Source organism: Notamacropus eugenii, chromosome 2, assembly GCF_028372415.1.
Source record: "Notamacropus eugenii isolate mMacEug1 chromosome 2, mMacEug1.pri_v2, whole genome shotgun sequence".
Taxonomy (NCBI): Eukaryota; Metazoa; Chordata; class Mammalia; order Diprotodontia; family Macropodidae; genus Notamacropus; species Notamacropus eugenii.
This window is the reverse complement of record NC_092873.1, coordinates 329,011,169-329,034,732: the sequence shown is the minus strand read 5'-3', so window position 1 is coordinate 329,034,732 and position 23,564 is coordinate 329,011,169. Positions and strand designations below refer to the sequence as shown.

The window sequence follows — 23,564 nt, the reverse complement described above, 5'->3', positions numbered from 1 at the left end:
CCCTGGGAGTTGTTTATACTGAACCAGGAAGTAGAAATGGGTGTTTTGATTTGGAAACTGTATTCCCCCTGTTTTCTGTTTCTTGGCATCTCTTAGAACAGCTCTGGAATTGGATAGAATCAACCATGCTGGGAGTGAACTTAGCCCTGAGATTCTCGCTATCGATACTGACTGCATGGGCCACTTAGCTCAGAGCTTTGGATAATCATCAACACCACCATCGTTACTGGAATTTATATAGTCCTTTAAAGTCTCAAAGTATTTTACATATATTATCTCATTTGTATTTCAGCTATTAGAAGTATTATTGTCCCTGTCTGACAGATGAGCCTACTGAAACTCAGAAAAGAGAACTGACTTGCCCATTGTCATATAGCTAGTGTTAGAGGTAGGATTTGAACTCGGGTCTTTCTGGATTCCCAAGTCAGATGTTTTTTATTTCCCTTATCGTTTTGCTTCTAAGAGGTAGTGTTGTATAGTAGACGCAGAACTGTCCTTGAAACCAGGAAGTTATTGGTTAAAGACCTATCTCTGATGTATACTGGCTGTGTGACCCTGGGCAAAACCCCTAATGTCTCAGCTCTCCAGGCAGCTTTCCAAGACTAAGATGTTGAAGAGAAGTTATCAAACTGTCCTTGTAAGGGATCTAGTCATCCATGAGTTTTCTCACACAAAGAGCATATAGAGAAAGGAAAAGGTAGGGGAGGGGTAAAGTGGGGAAGGGAAACTGAGGTGGGGATAGTGGCCCTAAGCACTGTAAGGCAAGGCAGGATTTGGTAGGGGATAGACATGGTTCCTGCCCCACCATTCTGGGGGAGATCTCCTGGCCCTTTTTCCTCTGGACATTCGGGGTCTCCCACCAAGAGATTAAGGACCTGCAGGAATACCTATTACCTACACTTCCCAATATATCTTTCCCTTCTCCCTCTTCCAGAGAACAAATCCTTATAATTAAGAATAATAAGTGGAGGGAAAATCCAGTTCAGCAAAACTAACCAATATCAATAAAGTCTTATATTGTATTCAGTGTTCATTTCCCCTGGTCCCCCACCTCTGTAAGAAAGGTAGGGAAGTCCTGTCCTATATCTCCCCTTAAGGTTCAAGCTTATCCATTATAACTACACAGCATTCAGTTTTGATTGTTTTGTTTCTGGTCTTTAGATTTATACTGCTACAGTCATTGCGTATATTGTTTTCTTGGCTTTCCTTAATTTACTTTGCATCAGTTCACGTGTCTTCCCATGCTTCTATGTATTCATCATGTCTTACAGAGTACAGATAATCCATTATATTCACCTACCACAACCTTTTTAACTATTCCCCAATTAATAAGTGTCTACTTTTTTCCCAAGTATTCTTTGCTGCCACAGAAGATGCTGGCTTTTATTGTTGCTCTCCTAGAGTAAATGCCTAGCAGTGAGATCTTGGGGACATACAGATATAGATATTTTAGTCACTTTCTTGTATAATTTCAAGTTACTTTCCAGAATCATTAAATCAATTCACAGCTCTGCCAAAGGCATGCTAATGTGCCTATCTTCCCACTACCCCTCTGACATTGAATATTCCCATGTTTTGTCATCTTTGCCAATTTGGTGAGTGTGAGGTAAAAATTCAGAGCAGCTCTGATTCATACCTCTCTTATTAATAGCAATTTGGAACAGTCTTCTTAGAATTGTTATTGGTATAGAATTATTTTGAGGACTGTGGTTTGTTCATATCCTTTGACCACTTATCCATTGAGGAATGGTTTTTGTTCTTATATAGTTTTATTAATTCCTTATACATCTTAGATGTCAGATCCCTATTAGAAATGTTTAATGTGAAGTTCTTTCCCAATCAATCACTTCTCTTTTAATCCTAGTTGCATTTATTTTCTTTTATTGCACAGAACCTTTTCTGTTTCATATAATTGAAGGCATCTATTTTATGTTTTGTGATCACTCCCAAGTTCCATCTTATCTAGGCCAGTCAATTTTGCATAAAAAAATTCTATTTCACAGCCACAAAAAATAATCCCAAGTCCCACTAGCTATCTGACAAATCATGTCAAAAAGTATTTAGTGTTCACTCTGTGCCCAGTTCTGATCTAAATGAACAGAAAAGAACAATGACCCTGGCTTTCGAGATGTTTGCAGTCTAGTTGAGCAGAGAAGACAAGGCCCTATCCTTGTTACTGAGGATAGAGACAGAAACAAAAGTCCTTATCCTGAAGAAGATTACATTCTATTAGGAGGAATAGTAGATACCAATAGCGAACATTTCTATAGCACTTTTACTGTTGTTTTGGTCATGTCCAATTCTTTGTCACCCCATTTGGGGTTCTCTTGGCAGCGATGCTACAGTGGTTTGCCATTTCCTTCTCCACTATATAACACTTACTATGTGCCAGACACTGTGCTAAGCATTTAATAAATATTATTTCATTTGATCCTCACAACAACCTGGGGAGTAAGATGCTATTATCCCCATTTTACAGTTGAAGAAACTGAGGCAAACAGAGGTTAAGTGACTTGCCCAAGATCACACAGCTAATAAGTACCTGAGGCTGGATTTGAATACTGGTATTACTGACTGCAGGCCCAGTGCTCTACTCACTACACTACCTACACACACACACACACATACACACACACACTATTCTGTACATATACACACATGTATGCTCTCACATACATATAGATGCATATATAAATACAAAATATGTTTTATTAGGTGAAGATGATGGTGATAGCATTTGTATTGTGTTTTAAGGTTTGCAAAGCCCTTTACAGGTCGAGATTCTATCCACTGTGCCACCTAGCTACCTGGTAAGTCCGCTGGGGTAAGGAACTCTCAGTAAGGACATTACCTTTACCCATCGAGATCAGAAAGTGCTCCCCATCTTAAAGTCTTTGAGAGTTTCCAGGGAGATTGAAGGTCACATAACGTGCCTGGCATCAAACAGCTAGTAATGGTCAGAGATATTCCCTGCTCCAAGACCAGCTCTCTTAACCACTAGCCACATCACTGTACTTGGGGCAAAGGGAGTCCTAGCCACTGGAAGGATCATGAATGGCGTAATGTAGGTGAAATCTGAGCTGAATTTGAAAGAAGCCAGACATTCCCAGAAGCAGAGGTGAAGGGAGATTGCATTCAAACGCATGGTGGCCATGCAAAGGCACGGAGATGAAAAAATGGAATAATACATACAAAGAAAAGATAATTCTCAGGATTAGGAAGCCACAACACCTCTCTTGTGGTCCTTTCCAGCAGCTGTATTCACTTCTCCATTGAGGCTGACAACATCCCCTCCTGATACCAAGCTGACTGTAATGAAATTCTCTGAGGATAGTGGCTTTCAGCCACATAGGAAACTTCAATCCTGTGCCCATCAAGTGAATTTGGGAGTGACTTAGAATCTGAGAAGGCCTATGGGGCCTGAGCAAAAGGGAATAAGACTGGTGAGGTCAGTTGAAACCCGATAATTGGGAAATCAGGGCGGAAAGAGAGATGTGCTCGTTAACTGCCTCTCCCAATTACAGTGAACTCTGAATGCCTCTTGGAGCTATGCAGAAATTAGATTGTGTTAAAAATCTCACCTGACCCACAATGAGGTCAGTTCTGTGGCTAGAAGAACTGCTAGCTGGTTAAGGTCAATATGTGCTATCTTACAAAGCAATTGAAAATGGGTTGCCCTCAGTGGCCAGTAAGCCTAAGCAAGTATCACTTTGGGCAAGAGGAGGATGAAACATTGTTGAGGACATTCATTGTCTGACTCATGTTGCATCTTGGGAAATTGAGGTGGCCAAGGTGCTTGGTGAACTGGTTAGATTTTTACAAAGATTTATTTGTAAATGTAAAATGTTGCTGCAAATGCAAACCATCCTCACTCTTCTGGCCCATGTTCATTCTTATCATGATAGAGCTCTAGCCTAGAAATTGGGGCAAAGGTGTGGATAGGGATGAGAACTGTGCAAAATGTAAGGTTTTCTAGGGTTAATTCAACATAATTCAGCAAGAATGCATTAAGCCCCTAGGGACTGAGCTACCTGTGCTATGTAATGAGCTAGTGCTAGAGCATTGCAGAAATAAAAGTAAAAACAAGTAGTCCCTGCCTGCAAGAAGTTTACTTTCCACTAGAATAAAATTAATAATTTGTTAATAATACCTTACCTCTGCATAAGACTACAAACTATTTTCACATCTATCATCTCATCTATTTTTTGCCATCCCTCTGTAAGGTAAACAGGATTTTTATCATTTTAGAAATGAGGAAACAACCTCAAAGAGTGATTTGCTTGAGGTCGGAACCTAAAACCCAAGACTTTTAGTCCTTTGGTCTTTCCCCTAATTTACATTATATTAAATTGTAATAGGCTGATTTATTTCAACATTTATTAAGTTATTCCTTTGTGCTGGGCTCTGCAAGGGCTGATAGCGATCCAAAGAGAAAATATAAATTGTTCCTGCCTTCAAGTTTAATTTATATTGGGCAAATGGTATGTTTATATTAAGCATAACCCTCCAGGGGATGCTGTTGAGCAAGGTAGTTTAAGGACACAATTTCCCAAGGATGCATGGAGTGTTCAGGGAGGACCAGTCCTCTGATGTGAGGACTTGCTCATCTACCTTTGGTGTCCACCTGTCACCCAACTTTTACCTATCGCTCCAAGAAGCTGTAGCATGAGCAGGGGCCACACTCTGGTAAACCATCTCAGCAGACAGGCTAAACCAGGTTGAGGGTAACCAATAGATCTCAACCCCATTGAGAAATGAGGAGGATGTCTACCCCAAGCTTGTGAAGACTTTCTCCATCAGAATGGGCAGATGAGAACAATTTGTTTCAACAGCCATGAAGGTGACTGAAGTAGGCATTATGGATCACTTAGAGCTTGGTCAGTCATCAAAGATGCTGCATCCTGGGCCATCGCCAGTTGTCTTGACTTTTGTCCTTCCACTGCACTTTGATGACTCAGTAAGAGAGAGTATGGCTGATGGTTTCAAGCAACTCTGCCTCACTTAAATCCAATTCATGCACAAGGCAAGACATCCCCTGTGATGTCTTTAGTCCACTTCAAAGAACAACCCAGGGATGTGCTGGTAAATTGGCTTATATCACCTTAGAGAAAAATGTTTTACAACCAGCTCTCTGGAAAAAAAATTAACCTTTATTACACTTTTAAGTTTAACCTTCATTGTTGTTTCCTTCCATTACTTTCTTTAAGTCTGGACAACCAATAAAACAATGTCAAGCCCTGATTTATAGCTTGTTGATTTCTGAGGTAGAAATGCTCACAATGGACATTTAAAAATTGGCTAGCTGTTCAAGCTGGCTCCAGAGCAGTTACCCTTAAGCCTAGGAGCTTAACTGTGCATGCCTGGGGAATTCTACCTTTGGCCCTTACCTAACAACTTACTCCTTTTCTGGGACATGAGCTTTCCTTTCAACCATGGATCAAACTGTTGGTAGAGATGTGAAAACTGATCCAGCCATTCTGGAAAGCAATTTAGAACTATGCCCCAAAAGTCACTAAATTGTGTTATAGCCTTTGACAACAACCTCAGTAGATAAACACTACTAGACCTACACTGCCAACAAAGATCAAAGAAGAAGAGAAAAGACCCATATATACAGAAATATAATTTTTTTGGTATTTTATTTTATCCAATTATATGAAAAGACAATTTTTAATTTTCACTTTTACAAAATTTTGAGTTCCAAATTTTTCTACCTCCCATCTTTCTAAAACAGTAAGCAGTTTGATAAAGGTGATACACACACACACACACACACACACACACATATATATACATATATGCAATCATGTAAAACATGTTTCCATATTGATCACATTATGAAAGAAGCAGACTGAAAGGAAAAAAACACAGACAAAAAATTTAAAATGGTATGCTATGATTAGCATTCAGAATCCATGAGTTCTTTCTGTGGATACAGATAGTATTTTCTATCATAAGTCCTTTGTAACTGTCTTGGATCATTGTATTGCTGAGAAGAGCTAAGTCATTCATTGTTGATCATCACACAATATTGCTGTTACTATGTACAATCTTCTCCTGGTTCTGCTCCTTTCACTTTGCATCAGTTCATATAAGTATTTCCAGGTTTTTCTGAAATCTGCGTGCTTATCATTTCTTATTGCACAATAATATTCCATTACATTCATATACTATAGCTTTTTTAGCCATTCCCCAATTGATGGACATCCCCTCACTTTCTAATTTTTTGCCACCACAGAAAGGGCTGCTAGAAATATTTTTGTGTATGTAGGTCCTTTTCCCTCATCTCTTTGGGATACAGACTGAGTAGTGGTATTGCTGGATCAAAGGGTATGTACAGTTTGGGCATAGTTCCATAGTGCTCTCCACACTGGTTGAATCAGTTCACAACTCTACTAACTACATTGGTGCCCCAATTTTCCCACATCTTCTCCAACATTTATCATTTTCCTTGTTTGTCATGTTAGCCAATCTGATAGGTGTGAAGTGGTACCTCAAAGGTACCTTAATTGCATTTCTCTAATCAAACGTAATTTAGAGCATTTCCATATGACTATAGATTGCTTTAATTTCTTCATCTGAAAACTGCACATTCGTATCTTTTGGCCATTTATCAATTGGAGAATGACTTATATTCTTAAAATTTTGACTCAGTTCTCTGTTTATTTGAGAAATCAGACCTTTATCAGAGACATTTGCTAAAAAGATTGTTTCCCAACTTTCTGCTTTCCTTCTAATCATGGTCACATTGGTTTTGTTTGTGCAAAAAGTTTTTAATTTAATATAGTCAAAACTATCTATTTTATACTTTATAATGTTTTCTACCTCTTGTTTGGTCATAAATTCTTCCCTTGCTCTCCTAATTTGTTTATAGTATTACCCTTCATGTCTAAATCATGTGCCTATTTTAACCTTATCTTGGTATACAGTGTAAGATATTGGTCTATACCTAGTTTCTACCATATTGTTTTCAGTTTTCCTAGTAGTTTTTGCCAAATAGTGAGTTCTTATCCCAGAGGCTGAGATCTCTGGGTTTATTGAGGACTAGGTTACTCTGATCATTTACTACTGTGTCTTATGTACCTCATCTATTCTATTGATCTACCACAGTTTGATGATAACTGCTTTATAATACAGTCTGAGATCTGGCACTGCTCAGCCACCTTCCTTTGCATTTTTAAAAATTAATTCCCTTGATATTCTTGATTTTTTGTTTTTCCAGATGAATTTCATTATTTTTTCAAGCTCTATACAATAAATTTTTGGTAATTTGATTGGCACGTCACTGTATGCAAATTAGTTTAGGCAAAATTGTCATTTTTATTATATTGGCTCAGCCTACCCATGAGCAATTTACATTTCTCCAGTTGTATTTAAATATTGAAAATAGTACTTTTGTATAGTAACTAAGATCTGGGAGCTAAGGGATACCCATCAATTAGGGATTGGCTGAATAGATGACAGTATATGAACATAATAAAATATTGTTATGCTATAAAAATGATGTAAGGGACAATTTCAAAGGAACCTGGAAAAAATTATATAAAATAATGCAGCATGAAGTGAGAAGAATCAGAAGAGCTTTTTATATAATGACTCAGTCAATGTGAGAATTTGTTTTACTTAAGTATGACTATTTGTTACAAAGTTTCCCCCCCTCCCAAATCTCTCCTTCACAGGGGTGAAGGAAGCACAAATAGATTAGTGTCAATAGAAAAAAAATTAAACTTAAAAAGTTTCCTTCATTAAATAAAAAAATTATTTATTTATTTTTAGTTTTCAACATTTACTTCCATAAGATTTTGAGCTCCAAATATTCTCCCCTTCTCTCCCCTCCCCCCACCCCAAGATGGGCGCAATCCGGTATAGGCTCTATATATACATTTGTATTAAACATTTTCACATTAGTCATGTTGTAAAAAAGAATTAGAACTGTGGGAGGAACCATGAGAAAGAAGAAGCAAACAAAGAAATAGAAAATAGTATGCTTTGATGTGAATTCAGACTCCATAGTTCTTTTTCTGGATGTAGATAACTTAAAAAATTTCAACCCATCTTATTACCTTCAAGAGAAAAGGGAACAAAAATATGGGTTTTTATCATCTCCTCCTCCTTCTCCTCTCTCTCTGCCTCTCTCTGTCTCTGTGTCTCTCTCTGTCTGTCTCTCTCAGTCTCTGTGTCTCTCTGTCTCTCTCTGTCTCTGTCTCTCTCTGTCTCTCCTCTCTCTCTGTCTCTCTCTCTCTCTGTCTGTCTCTCTGCCTCTCTCTGTCTCTCTGTCTCTCTGTCTCTCTGTCTCTCTCTCTCTCTCTCTCTCTTTTTCTCTCTCTCTATCAATATTCACCTCTGAATCTCCAGCCAGCTTGCACTGACAAAATCCAAATTAAGTTTATAAAAACTCAATAATTTAGATCTCTTGCTCTTTCAGATTTGTCCTCCCTCCTTTCAGTCTCCCCACACCCATTTCAAGTAAGCAAAATTGGCACAGATTCAATAGCTCTCTGGTTTAATTACAATTTCAAACATATAACAAGAAAACCCCAAATACTGCCTAAAAGAGATAACAGTTGCAGATGCCAGCTGCTCAGTCTGCCACTAAAAAAGTGCTTTCTCCTCTCTTCTACCCCGTTCTTTGTTGGGATGAGTAAAAGTGAGAGGTAGATGGAGGAAATAAAGAGAGGAATGGGCTTCTGCTCCTGCGAGAGCTCTGGGGAAACACCAAACTAGTCTTACCGATAGACCCCTGTTGCTTCATGTACTTATGGATGCCAACAGTCACTGAACCTTTTCCACTAATTACAATTATAATAACATTTATATGATACTTTGTTTGCAAAATCCTTGAATATATTATTTCATATGCTTAACATTACCTCTAATGCTTAGGCCTTCTCTTGACCCAGTCAAGACCCAAGTCAAAGACATCCAGCCTGGGCTGGAAAAATTCAGTATAAGTACTCCTGGAAGGGCTCTGTCCTGGCCCTCACCTAGTTCCACTCTGTTGTCTTCAAGTCCAAGATTTCATATCTCCAGTGTTCAGAAGGGAACTCTGTCTTTCTCTCCAAAACCAGTGAGAAACAAAAGATGTTTGAAAGAAATGACCATCTAACTCTGTCTAGCTCTTAGGCCTCGATCTTTGCCAGGCCCAGGCAGAAGCTCTGCATACATCGACTCTGCCCTGATTTACTCAGGAATTTGTTTTCTGTTCTGTGGATTTTCCAGGCCTCTAGTTTTTCTTGCTTCCTTCTCTTCAACTCTTCAGGGTTTCCCTGGAAAAGAGAAGGGGTAAGAGATAAGACTTCAAATCTCTCTGTGCAAGCATGACACACCAGCCTAAAATGATGTATGGGGATTGATTAATCATTCATCAGCACCACCACCCTTCTTTTATTGTTACAGATAGGTGGAACAGTGGATAGAGTTCTGGGCCTGGAGTCAGGAAGTTCAAATCTGGCCTCAGAAACTAGCTGTGTCACCCTGAGCAAGTCATTTAACTGTTTGCCTCAGTTCCTTGTCTGTAGAATGAGCTGGAGAAGGAAATGGCAAATTTCTCCAGTATCTTTGCCAGGAAAACCCTAAATAGAGTCATGAATAGTCTGAATTGAATGAGGTATGGGGATTGATTAATCATGCATCACCACTACGCTCTTCACCATCCCCTGTTTATGAGGTTAATCCAGAGTTAACACTATGTTTCTGATCAATAACCTCATGGGATCTGGGCCAGGGGAGATGCTAGGTGTTTTTATGGTTGGAAAAATGCATCTGTGATTTTCTGGAGCAAGTTTTATTTAAAACACACACAAATTTCTGAGACATTCATTCATTCTGCAGCACATTCAACTGATCTCCTTCTGTTCTTTTTAGGGATCTATAAAGGTCATTGTTTCCGGATCAACCACTTCCCAGAAGACAATGATTATGACCATGACAGCTCAGAATATCTTCTGCGTAAGTACAAAAACCAATTCTGTTGAGGGGGAGGGAGGTGGGAAGAGGCAGTTTGGAAGAAAGATAGACCAACTTTTCAATTCAATTCAATTAAATAAACATTTATGAAGTCCCTGCTATATGCAAGACACTGGGCCAAGACAAAACTCAAACCGTTCCTCTGCTCTCAAGGAGTTTACATCTATTGGCGGAGGTGGTAGGGATGTATTTCCAGTATATACAAAAATAATATAGTTTCATGAAGGTGCCAATTTTAGAGGGCAGGTAACTGATGACATAGGAAAGATCTCATGTACGAGGGGGAGCTTAATCTGGCTTTTAAAGAAGCCAGAGATTCTAATTCTTCTTCCAGGGATTAAGAGGAAATGGGTTTGAAGAGTGGCTTTGACTCCCACTTTCTCCACTTAGCAGTCATGTAGCCTTGGACAATTTGATTAATCTCCCCAAGTTTCTATCTTCTTATCTGTGAAATGAGAGATCATAGTATCTTACATTTAGAATGAGCCAGAAGCAAATTTAATTCTATCTAGTCCAAACCCCTTGTTTTATTCTTGAGAGAATGGAGGTCTAGAGGAATGAACATGCCCACCCATACAGGTAGTAAGGGGCAGAGACACAATTGAAACCCAGGAATCTGAGCTCCAAATCCAGCCATCTTTCCGTGGTCTCTAAGGTTCCTGAAGCTCCCAAATCGTGATTTTTCCATAGGATAAATTCGTGTGATCATGCCTTAAAGTCTGTCTGCTTTGCACTCCCTCATTCTCTTTCTGTTTTGGAAAAAGGTAGTTGGTTGAAGACATATTTGTAATGGCAGTGAGATGTTAGAGGGCCAAGCACTACTGGAGATACGTGACTGGGTAATTAGATGCCCTCACTAATTAGAAAACTCAGCCCTGTACATGCCAGGTCCTACAACCATTCAATCAAACAAGCATTTATTAAGTGTCTACTGTCTGCCAGACAGGGAGGCAGCTAGGTGGCTCAGTGCTGGGTAGTAGGCCTAACGTCAAGAAGACCTGAGTTCAAATATGGCCCCAGACACTAGCTGTGTCTGAGCAAGTCACTTAATCTCTGTTTGCCTTAACCCACTGGAGAAAGAAAAGGCAAACCACTCCAGTATCTTTGCCAAGAAAACACCATGAACAGTATGGTCCATGGGGTCATGAAGAGTCGGATATGACTGAATGATTAAACCACAACAAATCTACCAGTCATCATTCTAAGCACTAGGGATACTAAGACAATTTTTTTTTAAAAAAACCTGCCCTCAAAGAGCTTATAGTCTAGCTAGGAGAAATAATTCATACAGACAGAACAACAGAGATGCATTGGAGATCAATGCTCGCTGATAGATATAAATTCCCCATAGCAGCCATGATGCTGGGTAGAGACAAGAAGGATGCCACTATCAAGCCTTTCCCAATTGTATCTGAATCCAAGCAGCTTCAACTCTAGGGATCTCCAGTAGCCAAGTGGTTCCCAACTTCTCCATAGTACAATTGAGAAAAAAATAGAATTAGCACCGCCCCTGCCATCTTGCCACCACTGCTTCTACCACAATCAAGAGGGAAATGTAAGATCCCCCAAAGCCACAGCAAAACAGACTATGGCTATAATTATTTGCAAGGAACTACCAATGGTAAAACTCATCAGGCCTCTCCCTCACAAGGTTAGTGTGAATCCATTTCAAAGCTTTTTTCAGGATCTTTAAAGTTCACATTTTGCATTGTTGACTACCTATACTCTAAAAGTCAATTATAATTTAAAACTGCAATTAACTTTTATAAGCTAAAAGGTATTGAAAGGGCAGTAAGGTAGTACAGTGGCTAGAATGCTGGGCCTGGAGTCAAGAAGACTCCTCTTCCTGAGTTCAATTCTGGCCTGACACTTACTAGCTGTGTGTCCCTGCACAAGTAACTTAACTCTGTTTGTCTCAGTTTTCTCATCTGTAAAATGAGTTGAAAAAAGATATGGTAAACTATTCCAGTATCTTTGCCAAGGAAACCCCAAATAGGGTCATGAGGAGTCGGACGTAACTGAAACAACTGAACATTGAAAGGGAGATTATGATCAGCTTCACAGAGTGAATAATTTGCTGGGATTTTTCAACATCTGAGAGCTTGAAAGGAGGTTTTAGTGATAAAGTATTATATGCCTTCAAAAGCAAAGTATAAGGTATAGTACGTGAATCTGGATTCTCTCAGGGCAAAGAAGAATGAGTCCTACTGGATTAGGTGGGAAAGAAGGCTTAGTAAAAAAATTGTTTTCTTGAGCAAATTTGCTGTCAAACTGTTCCACACTGGAGGCGGGTTCAAGGAAATTTTTTCTCTCAGGGGTGGAGCCAAAGATGGCAACCAGAGAGAAAGGAACAACAGGCTTTAGCAGCAGATTGGATATAGGAAGTGAGAGACAGTGAGGAGTCAAAAATGACTCCTAAGTTGTGAGACTGAGGAACTGGGAGAACAGTGTTGCCCTCTGCAGTGACAGGGAAGGTAGGAGGTGGGAAAGGTTTAGGAGAAAAGATAATGAGTAAATTTTGGACATGTTTACTTTAAGATGTCTACTGGACATCCAGTTTGAGCTTATCTGAAGGGCAGTTGGAGATGCAAGTTTGGAGGTCAGCAAAGAGTTGGGGCAGAACTGGTAGATTTTATAATCCTCAATATAGACATGGTAATTAAGTCCATGGGAGCTGATGAGATCACCAAATAAAATCATATAGAGGGTGAAGGGGAGATGGCCCAGGACAGAACCCTGAGGAACATCCATATGAAGGTGGGAGCCAGAGAGAAGGAGTAACTAGTTCTGTTCAGCCAGACCACTCCAGTTTCCATGCACTGTTATGTAAGTACATACAAAGGTTAGAGTTGGGGATGGGACCTGTATCTTCAATGACAGAGGAAATTTCCACATAAGGAGACTCCCTCTACCAAGGCAGGTCAGCACTTTCTCAGTAACTTCTCTCTTCTGCAAAGTAGAGTTACTTACAAAGCAATGAGAGATAAAATGTCTTAGATAGTCACACAGCTAGTATAAGTTAGAAAGAGAACCTGAACTCATGTTGTCCTAGCTCCGAAGCCAGGGCTCTATTCTCTCTGCCATTCTGCTTCTCACAAACAAAATATGTACAACGAAATTGAGGTATGGGGAGGGGCAAGCCCTGGAAGATGGGGTGATAAGGAATGTATTACGTAGGTGTGGCAATTTTAGGCAGCAAAAGTGAGGAGAAAGAATATTAAAGGACTGGGAAGAGCCTGTGTAAAGGCATGAAAATAGGAAATGGAATGTCTTGTGTGAGGAAGTATAAAGAATGCCTATTGACTGGGGTATCTAGATGGCTCAGTGGATAGAGCACTGGGCCTGGAGTCAGGAAGATCTGAGTTCGAATGTGGCTTCAGACACTTACTTTATTAGTTTTATGACCCTGGACAAGCCATTGAACCTCTGTTTGCCTTAATCTCCTGGAGAAGGAAATGACAAACCACTCTAGCCTAGAAAACAGTACATAAAGAATTGGACACAACTGAATGACTGAACAATAAATTCGACTGGACCAAAGAGAATAATAAAATTGAAACAGTAAGTTGGAACCAGGTTGGAAAGGCTTCCAAGTATCAAACAGAGGAGTTTACATTTGCTCCTTGGAACAATAGGGAGACAAATAAATTTACTGAGCAAGATGACAAAGTGGCGAAACAGGGGCTAGGGGTGTTACTTTGACAGCTATATGGAGGACAGATTATTGGAGTAAGAGACTAGACACCAGAGACTAATTGATAAACTGTTATAAAAAATAGCCCAACAAGAGAGAGTCATAACTAAAGTAGTGACTTTAAGTGGCAATTAGGGGACAAAAATTAGTGATGTGGAAGTAGAATGGAGAACACAGCAATGATGGATATCTATGAAAGAGAATAAATAGAAGGATCTATGTCTTTGCATGGTGGGATAAATTTTCTAATCATCCGTGACTATCTAAGTTGCTGGCTTATGTTTCTGTCATGTTAAGGGTTGACTAGGGTTGGGGAAAAGAACATTGAGGAAAACATTCCTGACCCAGACGGAAGCCAGATTAGAGGACAGGGAAGGGGAAAGAAGGGAGTGGTAACAGCAAGTAAGGCAAATCACACATTTTCCTCCACTATTCCCTAACCCCGATATTTATAAATATCCATGTGAAATCAGGTTAAAATAAAACATCATGGAAAACCTTGAGGGGAAAATAAATCTTACTGGTTCAAATACAAAACTCTTTTTTAGCATTCAAAGTCCTTCATAATCTGGTCTTCTTTCCTTTCTAATCTTCTTACACCTTAGACCCTTCTCTCCTCACCTACTCTATGACCCAGTGACACTGACTTCCTTTCTGTTCCTCAGATAAGATGCTGGGCATTTTCACTGGCCATCCACTATTCTGGAATATTCTCCTACATCTCCATCTTCCTTCATGCCCAGATAAAATCTCACCTCCTACAGGAAGCCTTTCCCAACTCCTCTCAATTCTAGTCGCTTCCCCATGTTGGCTATTTCCAATTTATCCTGTATAATATAGCTTGTTAATAAGTACTTGTTGAAATATTGTCTCTTCCATTAGACTGTGAGTTCCTTGAGAGCAGGGACTGTCTTCTACATTTCTTTGTATCAACCAAAGAATATTTATTAAGTCCCTATTCTGGGCCAGGCACTGTGAGTGCTGAGGACAGAAAAAGAGGCAAAAGATGGTCCTTGACTTTAAGAATTGGCAGGGAGTGAGGTGAAAGGAGATTGGCAAAGTAGAAAAGGACTTTGAACACCAAGTAGAGGATTTTGTATTTGATTCTGGAGGCAACAGGGAACCACTGGAGTTTACTGAGTAGGGAAAGGACAGAGTTGAATCTGTGCTTTAGGTAAGTGACTTTACTGGCTAAACAGAGGATGGGTTGTAATGGGGAGAGACTTGAGGCAGGCAAACCCACCAGCAGGCTATTTCAATATTCTAGGCATGAGGTGATGAGGGCCTGCACTAGAGCGGTGGCTGTGTCAGAGGAGAGAAGGGGGCATATTCAAGAGATATTGCAAAGGTGAAATTGACAGGTCTTGGCAACTCCTTGGATATGGGGGAATTGAGAAGACGGTGTTGCCCTCTATAGTGATAGGGAAGGTAGGGAGGGTTTAGGGGACAAGATAATGAGTTCAGTTTTGGACATGTAGAGTTTAAGATGTCTACTGGACATCCAGTTCAAGAGAAATGAAAGACGGTGATGCGAGATTGGAGGCCAGCAGAGAGATTGGGGCAGGATTGGTAGATTTGAAAACTGTCAGCATAGAGATGGTTGTTAAATCCATGGAACCTTCACCAAGTGAGGCAGTATTGAGGGAGAAGAGAAGAGGACCCAGGACAGAACCCTGTGGGACACCTACATTTAGAAGGCATTACCTAGAGGAGGATCCAGCAAAGGAGACTGAGAAAGACAGATAAGAAGGAGAACCAGAAGAAAGAAGTGTCCCAAAAACCTAGGGAGAAGAGAGTATCTAGGAGGAATCATCTACAGTCAAAGGTTTTGGAGAAGTCTAGGAGAATGAAGATTAAGAAAAGGCCATTGGGTTTATCAACTAAGGAATCATGGTAACTTCAGAAAGACTAGTTTGTATCCCCAGCATTTAACAGGGACTGACATGCAAGAGGCCCTTTATAAATGTTTACTAACTGAATAACAAGTGGTCAATACCACCTTAATCTTATGTGTGGAAGGCATGGAGCAGGGGAGATGAGGAGGGGATATCTGGTCTGCTTTCCTTTAGCATTGATAGTACAAGACCCTTGAAAGCTTAAAGTATCAACTGAATGAGCTGGGTGCTTCTGTCCAACTATCTGTGTCTCTGAGTCTTTGTCCAACTATCTGGTTGCATCAACAGGCTAGCACCCCTTCCCCCAAAGCATGGGATTCTCTTTGAGGGCACTGTTTTCTGTAGTCTCAGGGATTCTGATCCGAGCTCTAGGCAGAGCCCTCTCCCTACCTTATCCTTTGTCATTAAAATAGAACATTAGAAGGCTAAAGAGGGAAGAAAAAGCGGGAGAGGAGCACACCAGCAGAGAAAGAATCTAGAAATTAAGGAAAGGACAGTAACATCTAAAAGTCATTTCACTGTCTTCACAGCAAAATGTCCAGACACATGCAGAGTCTCTCTCAGCAGCGTACCTCAGGATAGAGTAGATTCAGCCTCATTTATGGAGAATCAATACCAGGCCCCTTTGAGCAAAAGTAATTCACTCTGCACCTGCTTAGGGGTAATTTTTCCAAAAAGGGAAAAAAATGGATTTTTTGCAATGAATCATCCAGTGTCATACAATGTTAGTGTCGTTCCCATGGAGCCCTGGGACAGGACAGTTCCAACCAGGCAACCAATCTCTGTCAGCATCAGAAATATGAACAATCAGGTCAGCCTTCCAGCCTCTGGCTCAGTCTCCCTCCTCTCTTCTTTCCCTCTCCCTCTCACTAATAAACATTTATGGAGGGTCCAAGAGACCAGGGAATAGATGAGTCATGTTCCTCCTGTCCTCAGAACCAAAATAGCTTACCTCAAGCACCCAGGGATTCCAAATCCATTCTGCTAGCCACCCTTTTTTCATGCCTACCCTATCCCACCCCAACCCAAGCCACTACCCTTACCCACCTACCAGAAGGAAAGGGCAGTCAGCACCCCAGTGGTCAGAGGCTCTGAACACTCTACCTAGTTTGGCCTCATGAATTGGCTTTGGTGAAATACTAGCCAATATTTCAACCAATCTGTTTCCCTTCCCCTAGGAGAATATTCTCAAGCAAGTTCCCCATTGCTGTCTCCAACCTTTTATTTTCAACCTGAATCAAATCTCCCTTTGCTTGCTCTCCCCTCCCTCTTATTTCCAAAATTGCCCCCTTTTGCTCTGTTCCCTTTCCTCTGGGTGAATATTTTAAAGCAAGTCCCACCATTACAGCTTCAACCTTCTTTTCTCTCTTCTTTCTTTTTTTTTTTAACAATGAAACTGAATTTGATCTCCCCTTGCCTCTGGTTTGAAAATCACCTCTTTGCTCAGGTTACATACCTTTTACATCATTTTGTACCAGGTTATACCCATCTTATGGCACAATGGAGAGATACAGTTCTGAAATCTAAGTTCTCCAAGAGAAGAATGCAGGTTGCTGACCTCAGTTCCCAGAGGGTTCCAAGGAGGAGAGGAGATGGAGAGATGGAAAGAGGAGGGAATTGCAGGAGTGATTTCCACTCCCACCCTCACCCCAGTAAAATGATAGTGACAGCGACCTAGCAATCACTGCCCATTTGGGAAGGAGTCTCCCTGAGTAGTCCTTTTTGGGAGGAGAAAGAGATTTGTTAAAAATCAGAGAGACTTAGGGGCAAGGAGGGAGAAAGAGAGAGATCAGGGAATTGGATCTGCCCCCTCCTCTCTTTCTAGTAAGAGCTCATTCCCCAAAAGGGACCTGTTTTTTCTATCCCATGAAAGGAGAAATAGGTAAGTTTGTTTGCCATGCAACCAGAGTTTGCAAATTGAATAACATACTTCAATCTGTAGTTCAGAATGACAAGAATTCCCACTCAGAATGACACCCACTGGAGTTAGACTGCCTATTCTTTTAGTTCCTGCTTCTTTTCTCTTTTTATTATCAATCTTAGAATCTGAGAGTCATCAAATTTGAGGGATGAGTGATTATCTGGGCCAGCCTCTTCATTTGACAGCAATCTCTTGATTTTTCTACTGTAAAATGAAGGGATTGGGCCAAATGATCTCTCAGTTTCCATCTGACAGTCCTGGCAGTCCAGCGTTATAGGAACAAGGCCTGGAGGGTTTATTGGTCTGATATATCTGCGGTGACTAGAGGAGTTAGTGCAAGAGAGTGTATACCTGGCAGGTTTCCCAGGACTCCAATCCAGGTCACTTGGAGTTCTTCTCCTTGTATATCCCTGTTTCCTTACATTCAAGAAAAATTATAATTCACTTAACTGGCTGTCCATGAGTAAAGGATTCTTGAAGTGGTGCTCTACACATTCCCAGACTCTGAATGTCATTGCATGTTGATCCATTGTTTAAGGATATATTCATAATATCCAGTGAATCCAGGAAACCACCCCTCTCCCCATAGCATTATGTTCAGTAGTCAGTCAACAATCAATCATTAAGTACCTACTATGTGTCAGACCCTGTGCTAAGCAGTGGAACATCATTTTGCAAAACAGTCATTAACATGTTATAACAAAACCCTGCCTAATATCAGGCAGATCTTTCACAACGTTGCCTTGACAACTGTCCATACAAAACAGAAGTGTGCCTATGGACACTATGGTCTTTCACCTGATGCCCTGTTTTAACGAAAATAATTAATAATATTAGGTGAGACATGCCTATATTTTTTCCAGCCAGCTATAAATGACTCAGTGACCAAATCCCCTCCATCAACCCTTTACTTCCTACCTAAGAAGCCAAGAAACTACTGGATTTTTATCATAACCTTCTTTTGTTTCATAGTATATATATGGAAAAATCCCCGTGTTATCTCCAGTTGCTCTTACTGGAATAAAATTTCAAAAGTGAGATGGGAGGGACTGTTTCTCATAAAGAGATCAATTTTGGGGGAACCATTCCTTTCCAAAGCTGTCTTTGTCCCTCTATTAGCTAGGCTGCCATCGATGCCATCAGAGTCCAGGGGCTTTCTTCCAGCTTCCAGAGAGTACACAGACTTCAGCTCTGCTTGATAGTACTCACCCAGTTTTTGAAAGTACAAATCTATCAAATTTAATGCATTGTTTTGATATAGGCTATTTTGATGTGCTGCTATTTGTACAGCCAGAACCTTAGAGTGAAGCCAGTAATGATGGCTGATGTTTAGAAAGTGCTTTACAAGTTTATAAAGCACTTCCCTCACTGCCACTCCGTAAGGAAGATAGGCTGTGTAAAAATGATTGTCCTCTTTCTTTGTGTGGAGAAGGAGATTGATCTGACTACTCCTGAATAACTGAGCTCTTTCCCAACAGCTGTAAAAGGGGTAGGGAACAGAAAAAAAATGAGGTGTTAGGATTTTACTCCTTTCAGACTTTGAATGGTTCCATTCAAAGCTTGTAAAAGGAGTAAAACCTTGAGTGGTTCAGACCCTAAGTGATATATTTGCAAATTTTAAAGGGTTCATTCGTTTCACTCTTTTATGGGTCAGGGTAAAGGAAATGTGAAGAAATGTTCACACATATTTGCTCCTTGAGGAGGTGCGAAGTTCCTGTCAACTTTGGCATTAATCAAGGTTCAGCCTTACCCCTGGTGGTTTTTAAAAGCACAAGCAAGCTCTGAGAACAGAGTCCTCCCTGGCAGTAAAGAGAGCTAACTATAGAAGAAGAACTCGACTTGTGAAAGAGAATCTTGTTTTTTCCCTTGCATCTTTTTGGGGAGAGGGGGAGGGAAGGAGATTTCTCTCTTTGTGCCATCCATAATGACTCTTACATCAGAGCAGCTCATAAAACAGTCTCAGATAGTCCAGATGAACTCAAGAGAGGTACAAGACTCAGGAGACCTACAGAGACATTATATTGTGGGGGAACAACATGAGGAAACCACAAGAAAAGTCATAGGGATCAACAATGTGTGGCTTTGGCCACCCATGTTCCATTAAGGTGCTCATTAATACTAGTATATTACATGTATGTGTTTACTACTCTTCCCACTGATGCTGTGTATTGGGAGAGAGTACACTCCAACTATCCTGTTTGAGTAAATGCTTTTGTTAATTGTGCCAACTGGAGAGGTGTGTGTGTTCGTCCTTCATCGCCAAAGAAGACCATGCCATCAGAGAAATGATGGCATGACTTGCACTTGACTTTGTTTTGAGTGAGGGAGGACTGTGCAGGTCACCAGCCTCACTTCTCCTCCAGAGCCATCTGAATCCAGTGACCAGATATTCATCAGGATGACTGGAGATGACCCAGGATGAGGTCACTGGGGTTAAGTGACTTGCCCAAGGTCACACAGCTAGTGAGTGTCAAGTGTCTGAGGTGAGATTTGAACTCAGGTCCTTCTGACTCCTGCACTGGTGCTCTATCCACTGCACCACCTAGCTGTCCCATTAACTAGATGAATTCATGGTTGAACACACCAGTGGGGGCCACTTATTTAGAGTACATATCCACTGAATAACTCAAATCTGGGGTAGTTTCTCCCTCCAACACAAACTGTGAGTGTGGTTGTGTTACATTTGAAGAAACACACAAACTTAGAGAAATGAAGCAACTTACCCAATGTCACATTGCTAATAAAGTTTCAGGGACAGGGTTTGAACCAAGGTCTCTTGATGCCAAATCAAGAACTCTTTTAACCACTCCACACACTCCATTGCCTCTCCTAATATTCCAAATGACAGAAAAAATCCAAGTGATGAGTTGACTAACTGTGCCCCTTTGAGATCCAATGTTACTAAATGAGACTTCAGAAAGATTCTTCCATCTCCTGGTTAATAGTTCTGTAAGCAAATAGAGAGAAAATTAGTTAGAAAGACCTAAGTTTGATTCCTTCTTCTGACAATTCATAGCTATAGGACCATGAAAAAGTGACTTAGCATCCTTCAGCCTCAGTTTCCCCATTTATAAAATAGGAAAACAATACTTTGAGCATCTACCCTTACAGGGTGGTTGTGAGACTCAAAAGATAAAGCAGATAAAAAGTGATTTTTTGAAAAGTTATTATAGCAGCAGCATGACATAGTCAAGTTGATCAGGTCAACAAGTATTTATTAAGTGCTTACTATGTGCCAAGTGGTCAGCTAGGTGGCACAGTGGATGCAGTGCCAGTTAAAATCTGCCCTCAGATTCTTACTAGGTATATGCCCTGGTCAAGTCCCTTAACCCTGCTCACCTCAACTTCTTCATCTGTAAATGAGATGGAGAAGGAAATGACAAACCACTTGAATATCTTTGCCAAGAAAATCCCAAATGGGGTCATGAAGAGTTGGACACAACTAAAAGTGACTGAACATGGGCCAAGCACTGTGCTAAACCTGGGAATACAAAAACAAGCAAAAAGAAAGTTAATTCCTGCCTTCAAGGGGCTTACTTTTAAAATAACATATAAAAGATAGAAAGGGGAGGTGGTAGGGAGTATAAACACATGAGGGCATGATAAGCATAATAGAGAAACTCTAGAGAGCCAGGAGTAGAGGGTAGAGAAAAAATGAAGACCATTCATGGGGGTTAGATGCTCAATTAGTGGTCTGGGAGACCAGTGACATCACTTCTCTCTTTCTCAGTTTCTACATATGTAAAATGGAGATAATAGTAACTGTGGCACTCACTTCACCAGGTTGTTGGAAGGATTAAATAAGGTTTGAGAGACAGAGATCTATATATACATACATATATATGTATGTTTTACAACCCTGAAAACACTTATATAAATGTCAATTAATAAAAATAACACAAATACAACTTCCTTTACAAAGTAAGAGCAAAAAAAAATATGACCTTATTCGACAAGCTCTTTGGGATTTGAGCTCAAAGGCCCTTAACACTAAGATGATTTCCATATAGGGTCCTTGTGCACGTGATCAGTCAGGTGATCTGAACATAACAATCTATACTTGGTCCTAATAGACTGAGGACTAAGGAGAGAGATGTTCCCCCCCTTTCTTTTTCTCCCTTCTCTCTGGGGCAGCTGAATGTAGGGTAGGTTATCTATTGACTAAAGTAGCTGCTTTCCTCGGGAGCTAAGGAAGCTTTAGTTTTTACCCTAAATGAATATTCTCTCTTCTAAGTCATTAAATGTTATGTAACTGTTGATCAACAGAAATCCCATTTTTACTAAATGTTCATACATATAAATAGTAGAGGGGAGGGAAAGGGGAGAGGAAGAGGTAAGAGGAGGAAAAGGAAAGAGGAAGAGGGAGAAAGACAAGGGGAGTGGAAGTTGGAGTGGAGAAGAGGAGAGGGGAAAGGAGAGAAGGAAAGAGAGAAAACTAAGAGGAAGGGGAAGTCGAGGAGAAGAGAAGGGAACAGGAAGAGAGAGGGAGAGGTAGAAGGGAAGTAAAAGTGGAAGGTACAGTTGAAATGGGAAGAAAGAGAAAGGGAGGAGAAAGGGAGGGAGGTGGAGAGAAGGGAGAGGGAGGAGGAAAAAAGTGAGAGAGAGGGAGAGAGAGAAAGAATCCCCCTGTTTTAGAGATGAGATAGTGCCAAGTAGGGGGACAGATTAGACTATAACAAGACTGGTGAAAAGTATCCAAACCCAAGATATTTCTAGAAACCTTCCTTTTCTTTATTTAATCAAAGGAAATCACACCAGCAGCAGTCTGCAAGTTGGAAGTGAACAGCCACTTTTGGTCAGGCAGTTTGCTCCTTTTACAGGCTTCTTGCAGCATTCAAAAGAAAACGAAGCCCTGGAAGGGTCATGTAATACTGAGGGAGCTCTTGTCCAAAGGAGGAAAGGAAAAGTAAGGGCTCCTTCCACTGTACCAGGAGTAGCATTTGGAAGTTCTCAGTCACATTTTCAATCTGACATAGAAAAGCAGCGTAAATCATTTTCCACTCAGAAAAGCAGAGGTTGGTCCATCTCTCCCCTGAACAATTCCCTCCCCACACTCGGAAGCAAGGCACTATGGTTTCTTTTTGTTTGTTAGGTTGGTTTCCCCAAACTCTGCCTTTCAGAAACAGCAAGGATTCAAACCAACCCAGTTGCCTTAAAAGAACCTTCAAAAATGCCCCCCAATACAATTTTTCTCACCCACTTTTTTCTAAGAGTCTCTGGGTGTCAGCTTGGTTACTTCTTTCTCTGGAGATGGAGAGATGAGCTCTGGCACATCTCAGAGGCAGCAAATCTCTGGGCTTCATCCTTAGGCTCCCACTTACGCTCTGCTTCCTCCCCCTCCCTTTTGCTACTGTTCCCAACTACAGCTCCCACCCCTGGAACTACTGCTCCCTCCCCACACCCCAGCATCTGCTTGGTGCCCTGGGGGTATTTTTCTCCTCTTGCCTTGCTAACAGAAGTGTGACACCTCCCCAGAGGGATCCAAAGAGGAAATCTCTAAGTGTTTGAGAGAAAGCCAATAGGAGATCTCCCAGCAAAAGTTTCAGCCAAGTCCAGGTCCTCTGAAGAGCACTTCAGGAAAATTAAGAAGGGTATAATATGAAATAAGGATTTAAGAGAAATGAAAATGAACATCAGAAAGGTCTCTCCTCCAGTCTAGGACTGCACCAGAAGACAAGGCAAAAGCTACAGGGGTTCCAGATAGAAGCTAATGATGCCAGATATCCACGGAGGGCTGTCCCAGGTTTGACCAAGAGGTCAAGTCCAAAGCCCCATACCTTCCTGTGGATGGCTGAGTCAGGATGCCAAAGCTGGGCTGAAGCCAACAGTCAGGGCTTCTATAAAATGGGGCCTGAAGTCAGTGTGATCAGGGGCCAGGGGCTCCTTCAAAAGAAATAGTAATTGTGTCTACTGGCTTTATGTTTCCTGCTTCCTCTAAGGGCTAAGGAAACTTTAGCCTTTATTTTAAATGCACACTATCTTGTCTAAGCCATTAACTGTGATTTAACTATTGATTCTCCCAAAATATCTTTCATTTTTGCTGAAAGCTCATGGTGGGGAATGGGGAAGAGGAGGGAAAAGGAGAGGA

At 40.8% G+C, this 23,564-nt stretch overlaps 1 protein-coding gene and 1 pseudogene across 2 annotated transcripts in view; one reads left to right on the top strand and one right to left on the bottom strand.

The window, feature by feature from the left end:
• The window catches only part of LOC140530444 (surfeit locus protein 6 pseudogene), a 40,575-nt pseudogene extending 37,714 nt beyond the window's left edge, over positions 1 to 2,861 (bottom strand).
• The window catches only part of CACNG4 (calcium voltage-gated channel auxiliary subunit gamma 4), a 116,567-nt gene that overhangs the window by 82,411 nt on the left and 10,592 nt on the right, over positions 1 to 23,564 (top strand). For both annotated transcript variants that reach the window (XM_072645472.1, XM_072645473.1), the window contains one exon: positions 9,865 to 9,948. In XM_072645472.1, the coding sequence (XP_072501573.1) occupies positions 9,865 to 9,948 (84 nt within the window). The remainder of the gene's footprint in view (positions 1 to 9,864; positions 9,949 to 23,564) is intronic.